Here is a 15,445-nt window from a genome sequence, read left to right as displayed (position 1 = left end):
GCTTGATCCTGGGATCCGGAATCATGACCCGAGCTGAAAGCAGACACTTAACCAGCAGAGTCACCCAGGGGACCCTCTTCAAATTAGTTTTAAACACAGGTCTTTCCACCCTCTCCTAAGTTAATCTCTTAACTTACCCAGTTAACTGCTCTCATAGGACTCCTTCTTATTTGTAATGATGTATTCATTTATTTCCTTCCTCTAGTAGACTAAGTTTCATGAAATGGGGACTATTCTGGTCCCCTCATCATGATATGGTCTGAACTGAGCATCATAATAGTTAACACCTATAAAACACATATTAGGTGCCAGGCCCTGTTAGTAATACTTCTACAATGAATACATCCTTACAGTGGCTCTAGGAAACACACATTACCCACCTTTTACAGACGAAGAAACTGAGACTCTAAGAGGTAAAGTCTTTGTGTCCAAGGCTGCACAGTTAACAAGTACTAGGAATCATACTACCTGATGCCCCGAGCTGAGAGATCATTCTCTTAACCTATGCTAGCCTCATGGTGACAGGTGCATGATGAGCCCTCAACAAATATTTGTCGTCAGAAGGAATGATGGGGCAATCAGATTTAGGGGTAAGTGGGATAGAGGTTAACAGCTGCCCAAATAGTCAGTGAGTGGTGAAGGGATTGGGGACAGCTGGTCCGTTTCCACATGTCCCCGTGGGGGTCAATGAAGGACTGCTGTTATATATATTATATGTTTTACACAGTTTCGCCTACATCTGTGCCTCAGGATGCCTCAGTGTAATGTGGAGAAAGAGGGCAGCTACCCTCCTACCTCTGGAGAGGAACATATGAAGCCTCTAAGTGCTAGGTAAGAATCAGCGTCTTTAGTTGTTATTCATAGGAAAAGAATTTATAAATGATATTATTTGGGGCAAAAATATAAAAGTGATATTTTTAATTTCTAATGTGAGAATGGATTATATACCGGAATGACTCCTATAAATGACTTTTATTAGAATGACTTTTATGGAGGAAGGTCAAATATCTCCCTAATCTTGTGCTTAAAGCCATAACCATACCTATGGAATTTACCAGAATTCCCTCTGCATAAAGGAACTCTACAGGTAATTTTGCAATGAGGATCCTACAACAGCATTATATGAAATGAAAACTGGGAAAAATGAAATAGAAAAAAAAACCAGAGAGGGAGATAAACCATAAGAGACTCTTACCTCTATGGGACAAACCGAGGGTTGCTGGAGGGAAAGGGGATGGGGGGAGGGAGTAACGGGGTGAGGGACATTAAGGAGTAACTGGGTAAGTGATGTAATGAGCACTGGGTCTTCTATGCAACTGATGAATCACTAAATTGTACCCCTGAAACTAATAATATGCTATATGTTAACTAAACTGAATTTAAAGACATTTTAAAAAATGAGAAAAAAAAAAACCAAGCAGGAAATAATACCTCTTCAAAATATAGTTGGCCTCGGAGAAAATATGCCATAGCATCCCCTCTTCTTATTCTTTCCTTCAAGAGCTGCAATGCCTTATCCACCAAATTCTCATGGCTGTAACGATCTGGTTTTAAAAAGGTAAAGAATTCCATCTTTATCCCTATGATATGAATTTCCACTCTTGAAGTCATGAATTATATAGAACTCATCTGGCACTGTTTATACTAGTTTCCTTCCTGGTTCTCATTTATAAAACTGGCCTCCTTACCTCAAGGGAAAAAGATGATGACAGCACCTAACACTGCACCTGGTATAATCATAAAATAAAATGTTTATTGGTTTCCAAGCCCACCTGGTTTACTAATGGGAGCTTGAGCACCGCAGTCTGTGTGCAGATCTTTAGGCAAAGCTACCCTGTGGATGAGTGAAATTCTTAATTTGAGCGTTAATTAGATCTAATCTAACCAAATGAGCTAGTGCCATTCCCAATTTAATATCTGTAAATCTATGGAAACATAGTGGTAGCTTTCAATGCCGAGTTGAAGTAAAGTGTGGCATTGTTTTCTTTAACGGAAGTGACATCTGGCTTCTCTTTTGCAGAAGGGTGTCCTAAAGTCTTAAGAGTAAAATCAGGATTGGAATTTAATTATGAGACTTCTCTACTGAGGATTGGTTACCAGGTGAGCAGCAATTTCTCAGATTCCTGCAGGAAATCTAGAAAGGATTAGAAAGTTAACCAGTTCCTTCACAGCAGTTTAGGCTCCTATTTCTTGTGTTTTTTGCTCTGGTGTACAAAACTGACTTTTAGTGAGAATATTATCAGAATGTACCAGTCTTTTCCTTCCTCCATTGGAAGAATTTTGGGTTCTTAGCACCATACCGGGATAGAGAGGTATAAAAAGGGTTCTTGGGCAACTTTTCACTGGTCAACTTCATCCTGTTTCCACAATGTGTATTCTGTAAACAAGAATAAAAAAAAACAAAAAACAAAAAACAAGATGGTAGAAATGTCTTCCTCCAGAAAAAAATGCAAAAAGATTCCACTCTCAGTCGGCACTCATAAAATGCAGCCTCCCCACATTTGCCTAGGGATGGGGCAGCAAACTACGAGCTCAGGGATGTGTACATTCTTTCTGAGGAAACCAGGGCCATCCATAGCTAGCAGAGGCACAAGCATCCTCCATTCTATTTCCACAGCTTGGGGTGAAAGAGGAGGGCCATTGGCAAGTCCTCGCTAGCTGTGAGTTCACATCTGCAGTGGCTTGTGACATCACGACACCTGCCACACTCGCAGGAACTGAGAACCCTGCCCATAGGCAGAGTTCTTTTTTTTTTTTTTTTTTTAAGATTTTATTTATTTATTTGACAGAGAGAGAGAGAGCGAGATCACGAGTAGGCAGAGAGGCAGGCAGAGAGAAAGGAGGAAGCAGACTCCCCGCTGAGCAGAGAGCCCGATGTGGGGCTCGATCCCAGGACGCTGAGACCATGACCTGAGCCGAAGGCAGAGGCTTAACCCACTGAGCCACCCAGGCGCCCCCATAGGCAGAGTTCTTGTGCACTGGTACTTTGCCTCCTTACTGAAGCTCAGGATACTCATTCATTTCAAACTAAAGCATTTGTCTGTTTTACCTGGGAACACACTTTATTTTAGCTGTGTTGTTCAGTTTTATCTTCCCGTCTGCATTGGATTGCCATGTTATAAGATGGATCAGAGTCGAATGGACAATCAAAGCCTTCATATAAAATGTAGAGGCCACCTCATTGGGGATGAAGGAGTCCAGGTTGGCCCAGGCTGAGGGTAGTGAGACAGCAAACTCAGTTGTTGCTATGCTTTTTTTGTTTACTCCTTGGTGTTCTAGGGTTACAGCTGACTCCAGCCAATCAGGGACAAGCTTCCAGTAACGGTTCCTGATTGGTGGTGAGGAAAAGAACTCGAGACCTTTAATGTGATTGGAAAGCGGCATTTATGCTATTATGTGAAAGGATTTGGGGCAATAAATTGTTTCATTAATAAGAATGAAGTGCAGAAAAGGGAGATGATTCAGTATTGGGGGGGGGGGGAACCACTGCAGTATCTTTGTCATTTTGAAAGAGGCATTTAATCTTTTAAAAGGTCAACTTTCTCATCTGTAGTTTGAACTATTAGTTTGCGCTAGAGGATTTCCAAATGCCTGTTGCTAGATATATAAAATTTTTTGATTATATGATTCCCAAACCCTTTGTTTCAGTGAATGTGAAAGTTTCTAGTGAGCTTCGAGGTGAAGCAATAATAGGTTAAGTATGTAGAAGAAAACCGACTCAAATAGGATGATATTATCAATTTACTGAGAAACTGGTTACAGAAGTTTTTCTTTTTCTGAAGACATCATCCTGTGTGCTATTGTATCTAAAACGGCTCAGAAAAACCTTGGCATATTCAGGAAGGTCACAGGAGATGAAGCAAGTCAAGAAACATTTCCTACCTTCTTTGAACTCATGTTGCTCTCTGCGGTTACAATACTGCACAGGGTTTTTGTTGTTGTGGCTTAAAAGAAGCGTTGCAGGGGGTCTAGAAAACACAAGCAAAGATTGATTGAGCTCTCTTAAATGCCAGGTTTGTTCTAAGTGCTTCACAGGCAGTAACTCCTACAAAACTTTATGAGATAGGAGCTATTATGAGGCCCTTTTAACATATGAGAACACGGAGGGAGTTAAGTAACTTCCCTAGGGTCCTAGGGCTTGGACGTGGGACAACAGGGACACCCCAGCACCCCTGCACCTCATCATTATTCTATACTATTCTCCCCAAACTGCTGATCTTTCTAAGTGCCACGACTTCTGTAAGAGAATACATCAAAATTTAGTACTTCATAATTTTAGAAAATGAGATCTAAGAAGATTTTAAAAAGGAAAGTCTGGGTTTATTTCTGTCAAATCTTGGGGTTAGACATAAAATCATCATTTGAAACTCGACAACTGTTTGCAGAGCATGCTGTGAGTTTAAAGAATTTTCTAATAAAAATTGTAGACATTAAATGATGATATAGAATCTGAAAGAAATCCACAGTCTTAAAGGGAAGTGTTGGTGTAGTAGATGCTGATGGTGGCCTTCCCAGATCCTCGTTACTACTTAGTGCCCATCTCCAGCTGCTGGCAGGATTAATTGAAAACAACTTACAGCTGTTCCTTCTTCCTCTGTCCCCCTGCCAAATATGAGTCCCCTCAGTCCTGGACACTTCGCTTTCCTTCTCAGAGACTGATCCCTCGCACGAGCACTTGGAAGGCCAGTTCCTACAGAGAGACACAATCTGACACGAGTCTTGAGCATTCTGGCACATCCTTGCTGCGTATGTCAAGAACACAGGCCATGACTTCTTTCCACATGAGCCATTTCTCAGGGTTGTGTTTGCAGTGAGTACCCTTGAGGGATAGGGTAGTAACTCCCCACAGATAAAGAACAGGCCTGTTTCTCTGAGAAGTACTAAATCCTCCCCCCTCCTCCATTGCTTAGTTCTGTTCTCTTATAATACAGCCTACTGAATACATGCATCTATCGCCGGTCCTTTGTATGACCTCTGTGGGAATTAGGGGTCATAGGGAACCAGTTTCAGCAGCACGCGGACAACTCTAGCTAATGCTTTTACTATGAGTGAGAAAGTCATTTATCTCTGACCCAGGACTGTTGTGTGTTCTGTCAAGATCCATGCAACATGTTGCTTGTGAGTTATAAGTAGACTAAAACCTCAGGCCTGCACAATTCTTGGTATGCCTTTGCCTCAGGGTGAGATGAACTCAGAAATATGATATGTTCTCTGTGAGATCAGAATGAAGATCAGAATGAAGATCAAAATGAAGTTGCCATCTGAGCCCACATTCCTATTTAGCATTCCCTCCTTGCCACCAGATTGTGCTTCTTTTACTCCCTCTTCCCTGAGAGTTACCACCCCCCCCAACCCCCACCGCCCCCTCGCCCAGCCCAGCCTAGCACTTGAATAAAAATCCCTGGGTCAGACTCTGCTTCTAGGGAAACTGACCTAACAATAGAGATATATGGAGGAAGAGGTATTTAATTCCTATTTTTCTTTTCTTTCTTTTTTTTTTTTAAAGATTTTATTTATTTGACACAGAGAGAGATCAGAAGTAGGCAGAGAGGCAGGCAGAGAGAGAGAGAGAGAGAAGGAAACAGGCTCCCTGTTGAGTAGAGAGCCCAATGCGGGACTCGATCCCAGGACCCTGAGATCATGACCTGAGCCGAAGGCAGAGGCTTTAACCCATTGAGCCACCCAGGCACCCTATTCCTATTTTTCTAAAGTCGTCAAAATAAAGGATAACTTTCCTTCCAATAAACTTTTAGACACAGTATACTGTGGATAGTATGTACAGTATAGTATATGAATATTTTGATAAAATAATAATCATTGGTAAGAGGACTAAAATTAGCCTAATGATGAATAACCTTATTAAAATGCTGGATGACGGGAAGCAAAGAATGATCTGAGAGTAGGGGGAGTCCATAGAGATGGAGACGGAAGTTCTAGCTGCTTCTCTGTCAGCAGAGAGTCACCAGATAGAATTGTAGGACAGAGCTGAAGCCAAATGAGTATTTCAGGCACGCTGGGACTCCTCTGTGGTTATGTTTTAGCAGGGATTCGAATTCAAATGAAGATAAATACAAAAGATAAACGTGAAAAGCCAGGGGAAAAAGACAACAAGTGTTTAGAACAGACTAGATTGTAGTACTACAAGTGAGAAATCATTAAGTCTTAACGATAATGCCGAAAGACTTCTATTTAATTTTTAAAAACTTAAAAATTAAAATCTAAAAAATTGAATAGATACAAAATAGCTTTTGGATATATGTGTAAAGAATGAAGTAAAATAATACGATTAACATCCATTGCCTGCCATTTTAATGTTTAAAAGATCCATTACCTTTAAGTGTCCTGTAGGCCCCTCATTTAGACCTCATCCTTCCTCCCCTCTGAGCCCCCCTACCCAAACATAAGCGACTTTTTCACGTTTCCTAGCTATTTGTGTTTTCTCTTCTGCTAGTATCTGCTTTTGTGACATTTGTCTTGTTGAGTTGTAGTCCTACAGATGTCAGGCGGGTCTCTTATAAGTAGGCTTCTTTAGATTTGTTGATTCTTTTTTTATAACCAGGCCAATAACCTTTGATTATTACCGGTACATTTAGTTCTTTTACATTTATTTTAATCACTGTTGAATTAGAATGATTCTGTACTTTCAATCCATTTGCTTTATTCATGTTTCTTTTTTTTTTCTTTTAATACCTGTTGTTGGATTTATGGAACTGACTAGTTATTTAATTTGCCTTGAGAATATTGAACTTCTGAGTCGTAGGGTTGGTGTCTTTGAATAATTCTCAGACATAATGTATTTATGTTAGTTTCAGGTTCCTAAAGCTCCTGTAACAAATTAGCACAAACTTTGTGGCTCAAGACAAGAAAAATTTAGTCTTTCATAGTTCTGGAGGATAGAAGTCCAAAATCAAGGTGTTGTCAGGGCCATGGTCCCTCTGGTTCTATGGAAGAAACCATCCCAGATTTCTTTCCTAGATTCTGCTGGTTGCTGGCAATATTTGGGGATCCTAGGCTTGTAGGCTCTGTCACTCCATCTTGATCTTTGTCTTCACATGGCCTTCTTTATGCATCTCCTCTACCCTGTTTGTCCTCTGCTTATAAGGACACCAGCCCCTGGATTGGAGCCCACCCAAATCTAGTATGATCTCAACTTCACTTGATTTTTTTGTAAAGATCTTTTTTTCAAATAAGGTTTCATTCACAGGAATCAGGTTTTATAGGACTTTGATATATCTTTTTGGAGAACACCCACTACATTCTTCAAATATGGCTTCTGCCCCATTCTATCCTTCTTCTCTTTCTGGCATTCTACTTAGACCTTCCTCCTATATCTCTTATTCTGTTTTTCACATTTGCCATCTGTTTATCTCTTTTTGCCACATTCTAAGTAATCTCTTCAGCACTCTTTCCCATTCCATTAATCCTTTCTTTAGCCACATCTGGTCTGCTGCTAATATTTAAAATCTTAATATTAGATATTTAAAATTTTTTTATTGAAGTGTAACATAAATACAGAAATGTATATGTGAGTTTCCAGCTTGATGAATTTTCACACAGATCAAGAAAGAGAAAATTACCAGCACCCCAGAAGCCTCTCTCGTACTGCCTTCTAGTTACTACATAAACCTCCATGTAAATACAATATTGCGTAAGTGATTTTTGCATGCTTTGTATACCATATAAAGGGAATCATTCACTGTATATTATTTTGTGCCTGGCTTCTATTGTTCAACACAGGGGATTCATCCATTTTGTAGTGTTAGTTGTAGCTTTCTCCTTCTTGTTGCTGTATAGTATATTACAGTGTGTGAATATACCATAATCTATCTCTTGCACTTGATGGACATTTGGGTAGCTTCTATTTTGGACTTCTGAGAACAGTTCTTCTTACGAACATTCTTCAGCCTTTTTTTTTTTTTTTTTTTTAACCCCGTAGCCATCTGTATGCATTTCTCTTGGGTATAAACATAGGAGTAATAATTGCTAGGTCAATGGGTATGCATGTTCAGCTTAATTGCCAAATAGTTTCCAAGTGCTTGTGCACCAATTACTTTTTAAAATTAAGTGCTTGTTTTGGATCTCTGGTGGTTTAGGTAATCTATGGTAAGATTCTTGGTTCATTTAAGTTTTCTGTTGAAATCACCTATTCAGTTAGGGCAATTTATCAGAACTCCTGGTTAAAAGCTTTTAGTAGTCTTGACTCCAACAAATCTGAGACAACCTTCAACTCAGGACTTGTTCATCTTGTACAGCTGAAAGTTTGTACCTCTGCCTAATACCCTGCCATTATTCCCACCCCAGCCCCTGGTAACTGCCATTCTACTTTCTGCTTCTGTGAATTTAACTAGTTTAGATCCCTTATGTAAGTGGAGTCGTGCTGTATTTGTCCTGTGTCTGGCTTATTCCACTTAGCATAATGTCCTCCACGTTCACCTGTGTAGCAAAATTGGCAGGATTTCTTCCTTTTGAAAGACTGAATGATATTCCACTACATGTAAATACCACATTTTCTTTATCCATCTGTCAATGGACTAAATGTCTTGGCTTTTGTAAATAACACTGTAGTGAACATGGAAGTGCAAATCTTACTTTGAGATTCTAATTTCATTTTAAAACATTCAAAAGTAGGTTTGCTGGATTATTTGGTAGTTCTAGTTTTAATTTTCTGAGGAACCTCCATACTGTTTTCCAGAGTGGAAATTTACATGCCCACCAATAGTGCAGCAGGGTTCTCTTTTTTTCCACATCCTCACCAACGCTTGTTGTCTTTTGTTTTTATGATAAAAGTTATTCTTAATCTCAGGAAACAAACTGAGGGTTGCTAGATCGGAGAGGGGTGGGTCATGGGGTGGCTGTGTGATGGACATTAGGGAGGGTATGTGCTATGGTAAGTGCTGTGTCAGACGGATGAATCACAGACACATACCCCTGAAACAAATAATACGTTATATGTTAATAATTTTTAAAAAGTCTCTTCTAATGGATATGAGGTTTTCTCATTGCGGTTTCGATTTGTCTTTCTTTGATGATGAGTGATGCAGAGTACCTTTTCGTATACCTTTTGGCATATGTATGTCTTCTTTTGAGAAATGTCTATTCAGGTCCTTTGCCCGTTTGTATTTATTTATTATTTTTTAAAATTTTAATTCCAGTATAGCTAATGTATAGTGTTTTATTAGTTTTGGGTGTAATACAGTGATTTAACAATTCTATACATTACTCAGTATTCTTCATAAGTTGTACTCTTAATCTTCCTTTGCCCATTTTTAAATTGGGTTATTTATTTATTTATTTTTTATTTTATTTTTTTAAAGATTTTATTTATTTATTTGACAGAGAGAGAGATCACAAATAGGCAGAGAGACAGACAGAGAGATGAGGAGAAGCAGGCTCCCTGCTGAGCAGAGAGCCCTATGCGGGACTCGACCCCAGGCCCCTGGGATCATGACCTGAGCCGAAGGTAGAGGCTTAACCCACTGAGCCACCCAGGCGCCCCGGGTTATTTATTTATTTATTTAGCTATTGAATTACACAAATTGAAGTCCAATTTTTTTTTTCTTGTTTGTGGGTTAGGTATCGTATCTAAGGTAAGAAAACCATCGCCTATATCAAGATCACAAAGATTTACCCCTTTATCTCCTTCTAAACGTTTTATTGTTTCAGCTATAGGCTTTTGCTCTCCATTTTGAGTTATTTTGGTATACAATGGGAGGAAGGGGTTCAAAGTAAGTCTTTTACATCTAGATATCCATTTGTCCCAGTACCATTTGTTTAGATGACTATTATTCCTCCAGCTTTTGTTATACTTTTATAACTAAGTAGTTTTGTTTTGAAGTACATGTATTAACTTTTTTATTTTTTTAAGATTTTATTTATTTGACAGACAGAGATCAGCAGGCAGGGAGGCAGGCAGAGAGTGAGGGGGAGGCAGGCTCCCTGCTGAGCAGAGAGCCTGATGCAGGGCTAGATCCCAGGAGCTTGGGATCATGATCTGAGCTGAAGGCAGAGGCTTAACCCACTGAGCCACCCAGGCACCCATGTATTAACACTTTTACAGGCAACTTCAGCCTTTAAATTTTGTTTTCTGAACAATCTATTTTGAAAGGTAAAAACTTTTTAGAGATAGAATTGAATTTCTACTTTAAGTGGTAAATCAAATGTATTAAATTCAGAATGGAAACTTCCATTGGTATATGGAAAGTAGTTTCTATTTACAACTTCTATTTGTATATTGTCAGTAACAGGTAAAGTAGGTAATTCTCAGATCAATTTTGCAACTATTTTAACAATGCAACTAAAATATTAAAAATTATTTTAATTTTGTTTAGGTGAAGGTGGCCTTTATATTCTGAAATAGAGGGTATCTGCCATTATGTACATACCTCATCAAGCAAAAAATGGTTTCATTAGGAACTTGGCTTCAGAAATGGTAAAGAACATCAGGGACTAGATTTTCCTCATCTTCTTTATATGATAAAAAAAAATGTAAAGAGCATGTTAAGTGGCTAATATTGATAAGTGGAGAAAATTTACCACCCAATATGGTCAGTAAAGTGTCAGGAGATCTGATGTCAGGCGCTTAGGAGAGGAATCAGGCTATTGGGGCTACAGAGAATAAATGTGAGCCTCAGCCATGCTGGAGGTGTCCCCCATCTCTGATAATTCACAGACTGGACCCCAACAAACTGAAGGATACAATTAGAGAATGAGGGACAAAGTCAGAGAAGGGCTTGTGAAATTGTTGCTGGGCTCAGGATGGTGAGGAAGAGATGAAGTCTTAGATGAAAAACTGCCACAAAGGAGGGTGGCTAAGCGCTGCAGTCCCTGGTGAAATTGAGAGTGAATGCAGGACCCTGCATTATTTACTGCTGCAGAAAGGCACACACTTATTTAAAGTTCTTTTAAAATCCATGTATAACACTGAAATTCCTATCATAGTAGATAAACAATGTTATTGGTGCCCATAAAAATAGAGTTAAATAAGTGTCCTTGGCAAATGTGCAAAGGCCTGGGTTTATTGTTATTGTTCCTTTCATTACTGTTGCCTAATAGTCATTAAAAGAATAGTAGTGTTCATATATTAACTGAAAGCATAACCTGTACACATACATGGAAACTTAGAAAAGAATATTATGAACATTACAGAGATCTCCCAAGACAATATTGAGTCAGGCAGTGGCCTTCTGTTTTTTTATTCACCCCCCTCTTCCAGTTAGGTCTAATTGTTTATTTAAAACAAAAGTGCTTTTCTTTTTTTTCATGCCCTTCCTTTTTATGCCCTGAAATGAGGGGGAAAAGAAGTGTAGGAAAAGGCAGGATGTCTTTTACTACCAGATAAGCACTGGGTGGAAGAGCCGCATAGCTTTTTTTTCTCCCAATTTACCATGTTTTCTGTGAGCAAATAAGCCAATTGAGGAAAGACTGATTTGTTAAAAATCTTGGTAGTTACGTGAGATTCACATGCCTCACCTGTCTTGTTCCTGCTGTGTGGAAACCGTTTTTGGCCAGTTATGGTTACCAGAGTCTTTCCTGAGGGGAGTCACTCAACATCCAAAGGTGAATGAGGCCACTTGCTACGATGAGCACTGGGTGTTATATGTAAGTGATGAATCACTAAATTCTACTTCTGAAACCAATACTAAACTACATGTTAGCTGAATGGATTTAAATAAAATTTAAATAAAATTTTAAAATCAATTTTTATTTAAATAAAAATTTGAAAAAATATAATGCACTCTATTCAGCTACTCTCTTTATATTGCTTAAATGAAAGAAATACGTTGCTCAATAAATATTTTTACTGCCAGCATTTATTGTGTTTGGTCAGTTAAATAAGAATAGATAGAGGAATTAATAAAGAATATATGAGGGGCGCCTGGGTGGCTCAGTGGGTTAAGCCGCTGCCTTCGGCTCAGGTCATGATCTCAGGGTCCTGGGATCGAGTCCCGCATCGGGCTCTCTGCTCGTCAGGGAGCCTGCTTCCCTCTCTCTCTCTCTCTGCCTGCCTCTCCATCTACTTGTGATTTCTCTCTGTCAAATAAATAAATAAAATCTTTAAAAAAAAAATAAAGAATATATGATCACACCATATGCATTTTAAATTATAACATGTAAATATATGTCACTTTGGAATCTTCTCATCTAGGGTCAGAAGCAATTTCTTTAACAGAGGTTGAATGTTGAGAGTTTAGAGTTGTATTTTTTTCATAAACCATAGGCATATGAATTCCATTTTATGCTCCTTTGGAGTATGAGTTTAAAAATGTCCATGAAACAGTCTGAATGTAGAGCTATTTCTCATCTTTTATGGTTGACTTATCCTCACCTACTTGGAGAACATTCTTCTTAGAGACTGGATTTTGAAAGCATTGAGTTTAGTTTTCTTAAAAATCACAGCTCTCATTGTTCCTATTTCACCAGTTATGTAATATTTAATTATATTAGATGTTAAAAATGATCTTTTTAAATGTGGAAAAAATTCAAAGTGATGTGAGCCCAAGTAACTGGGCATTCTAGAAACAGCCTGATAAGATCTCACAGTGATCAAGGCAATATGCAGTGTGTTTTGCAGGGGAACTGAAGTGTATTGGTCAATCAGAACAAAAAACAAGTACTGTTTGGTTTTGAAGACTTTATGGATTTTTTTGTGTGCTTTTGATTAAAACTAGCTTCATAAGGTTTTAGGTATCATCTATCATTACTGTATTTGGAAAGAGAGTTACTTAAAAGTGAAAATAAATATTTGTATACACAAAAACTTTAATAGCCATGGTCTACAGAAAGAAAAAGAATACATAATGGTTTAATTTTAAGTTGACTCAAGTCCTCTTTTTAAAAATACATTTTATATTTTAGAATAATCTGGGATTTACAGAAAACTGCAAAAATAGTACACAGAATTGCCCTAATTTCCTCTACTGTTTTTTTTTATTTGTTTTTGGCAAATACTTAAAATCTTATTTGAATATAGTTGATGTTATATTAGTTTCAGGTTTACAGCTTAGTGATTCAACTTTACTATATGTTTCACTAAATGAAAGAGTTGTTTTTCTATGGATTGTAATAATATTCTCTAATGACTTTCTTTTGGTTTTAAGAAGTCAATCTTAGGGGTGCCTGGGTGGCTCAGACAGTTAAGCAGCTGTCTTCACCTCAGGTCATGATCCCAGGACCCTGGGCATAAAGCCCCATGTAGGGCTTTCTGCTCAGCTGGGAGACTGTTTCTCCCTCTCCTTCTGACTGCTGCTCTGCCTGCTTGTGCTCTGTCAAATAAATGAATAAAATCTTAAAAAAAAAAAAAAAGACGTTACTCTTAGTAACTTCAAATCTACCAATGATGACCAAAATTCTTTAAAATTTAGATATAAGAATGTGGTCTGTGGAATCAAATGATCTGAGTGCCAGCTCTATCCCTTCATAATGATAGCACCTTAGATAAGTTATTGAACCTCCCTAAGCGTCAATTTCCTTTCCTGTAAAATGGAGCAGATAATGCCTATCTGTATTAATCTTGGGGCATAGCAAGTGCTCAATGTCAATTTATTTTAAAAATTGAAATAGACATTAGTGGTCACTTAATATTTGTAAATCTTTATTTTACATCACTGCTCTGTACCATATTCTGCAACTAGACTGAATTGCATATAGTTCTCTTAACATTGGAAGATACTTCATACTCCCTAGAAATACTCTTTGCTTCATGGGCTACCTGGCAAACTCCTCCTACTCACCCTTCCTCAGTCCACACATCTTTCATTCATTCATTTGGTCATTTGGTCATCATCCAACTTTTTTGGTAAAACACTCACTCTAAATGGCATCCTCTTTCTGGAAACACATCTACCAGCAAATTTAACATAAATAGAATTAACATTGCTTGGAAGAGGGCCTGTTGAATATGTATCTTAGATCATTTTTCTCTTTAGAAAACTGACCCCGTTTGCTCTGTGTTCGGTAGTAACTCCAGCTGCTTGCTGGTAAGATAGTATTTCTTCTCCAAATGTATTTCTTCTGTGTATTTTGGTGCTCCACAAGCTTTATTCATTTTTAGAAAGCTTTTAGGTCCATTACTAACAGTAAACCAGATACTTAACTGAGACAATTTTTCTGAAACATTGTTGAGCGATGGACAGGTAGGAATGAAAGACCCGCGGATCCCCTTACCCAAGAATTCAACACTGCCACAGGATGCAAACAGCAAGAGGTTCTTTAATGTTACGCAGGCGCCTGCGGGTGGTCAGCGCGCGCCTGCGGGTGGTCAGCGGCTCCTGCTAGCTGAGCACACCTGGCTGGGGTACATACAAGTCCCGGATGGGACGGGGCCGATTGGCTGACAATTTGAACATTTGAAAAAAGGCATACTTGGTGTTAGCGGATTGGCTTTGGAAGACCCCCTCGCGCGAAGAGAAAGGCGGGAAGGGGAACAAAGAGGGGAAGTTTGACCTTATTACTCAGCAGAAAGACATCCTGCCTACCTGACTATGCAGCCCCCTGTCTACGTGACCTATATGACCATGCAGCCCCCTTGCCTACGTAACCAAGCCCCGGCTATTAGGAGAGGGTATCTTGTTCAAACAGGAGTCAAGTGTCATGCCCTAAAAGCCAAGCGGTTACAGAAAGGCAAAAGAGCAGTTACATTGAATTCAACCCTGGGGGAAGGGTCTTTACAGTGCAAGGGGAGGAGGGGTGCTCTTACACAACAAAAGAGCAGTTAATTAGTTAACGACAGGGGGGGGTCTTTCAGGAAGTGATTAAAAGGAGAAAAGCTTTAACAACTATTCACAAAATTCCTTTTCCTTGTCAAACTCAGGTATGTAACAAGAAGTTAACACTAATTACCAGACTTAACACTTGCTGAATAGACTCTTGTTTTAAATAAAAAGGATATAATATGGAGGCATATTCATCACACCGATATGCCATTGCACATGTTAACTGCAATTTCTGGTTAGAAGGCTATGAAGTTCTCTGATAATCCCGCGTATCATTTAAAAGTTCCTGAAAATGAATTCTGACATTCATTTTCATCTGTGTGAACCTGAAGCTTAATTATTTGCTTTTTTTTTTTTAAAGATTTTATTTATTTATTTGACAGAGAGAAATCACAAGTAGATGGAGAGGCAGGCAGAGAGAGAGAGAGAGGGAAGCAGGCTCTCAGCAGAGAGCCCGATGTGGGACTCGATCCCAGGACTCTGAGATCATGACCTGAGCCGAAGGCACCGGCTTAACCCACTGAGCCACCCAGGCGCCCCAATTATTTGCTTTAAAAAACAGTCCTCACGTAACTGATAAACAGGAGAAAAGGGAAATTGGCAGTGATCACGTGTTCTCACAGATCTCTGACATTCTTCAAATATCATAAAAAAAGGTATTTTGAATAGTTTCAATATAAAAACTATAGAACACAAGCACGATTCTATGTGTTTGAACATAAATACACACACAC

The 15,445-nt window shown here is 38.8% G+C and overlaps 1 protein-coding gene across 8 annotated transcripts in view; it reads right to left on the bottom strand.

Moving 5' to 3' along the window:
- Positions 1–15,445, bottom strand: part of LRP2BP (LRP2 binding protein) — a 40,411-nt gene that overhangs the window by 23,331 nt on the left and 1,635 nt on the right. For 2 of the 8 annotated variants that reach the window (XR_009349577.1, XM_059155837.1), the window contains exons 2-4: positions 3,883–3,968; positions 2,251–2,377; positions 1,432–1,544 (exon numbers count right to left, since the gene is read on the bottom strand). The exons of 1 other annotated variant lie outside the window; for it this stretch is intronic. Coding sequence is in view for 6 of the 7 variants with exons in the window: in XM_059155837.1 (XP_059011820.1) it covers positions 1,432–1,544; positions 2,251–2,377; positions 3,883–3,897 (255 nt within the window). In the remaining variant the exon portion in view is untranslated. Of the gene's footprint in view, positions 1–1,431; positions 1,545–2,250; positions 2,378–3,049; positions 3,444–3,882; positions 3,971–15,445 lie in introns of those variants that run through there. 5 more of the 8 variants (XM_059155839.1, XM_059155838.1, XM_059155840.1 and 2 more) reach the window with 5 other exon arrangements.

The sequence above is a fragment of the Mustela lutreola genome, chromosome 18, assembly GCF_030435805.1.
Source record: "Mustela lutreola isolate mMusLut2 chromosome 18, mMusLut2.pri, whole genome shotgun sequence".
NCBI classification, from domain to species: Eukaryota; Metazoa; Chordata; class Mammalia; order Carnivora; family Mustelidae; genus Mustela; species Mustela lutreola.
Note: the sequence above shows the minus strand (reverse complement) of the source record. Positions and strands in the feature narration are given on the sequence as shown.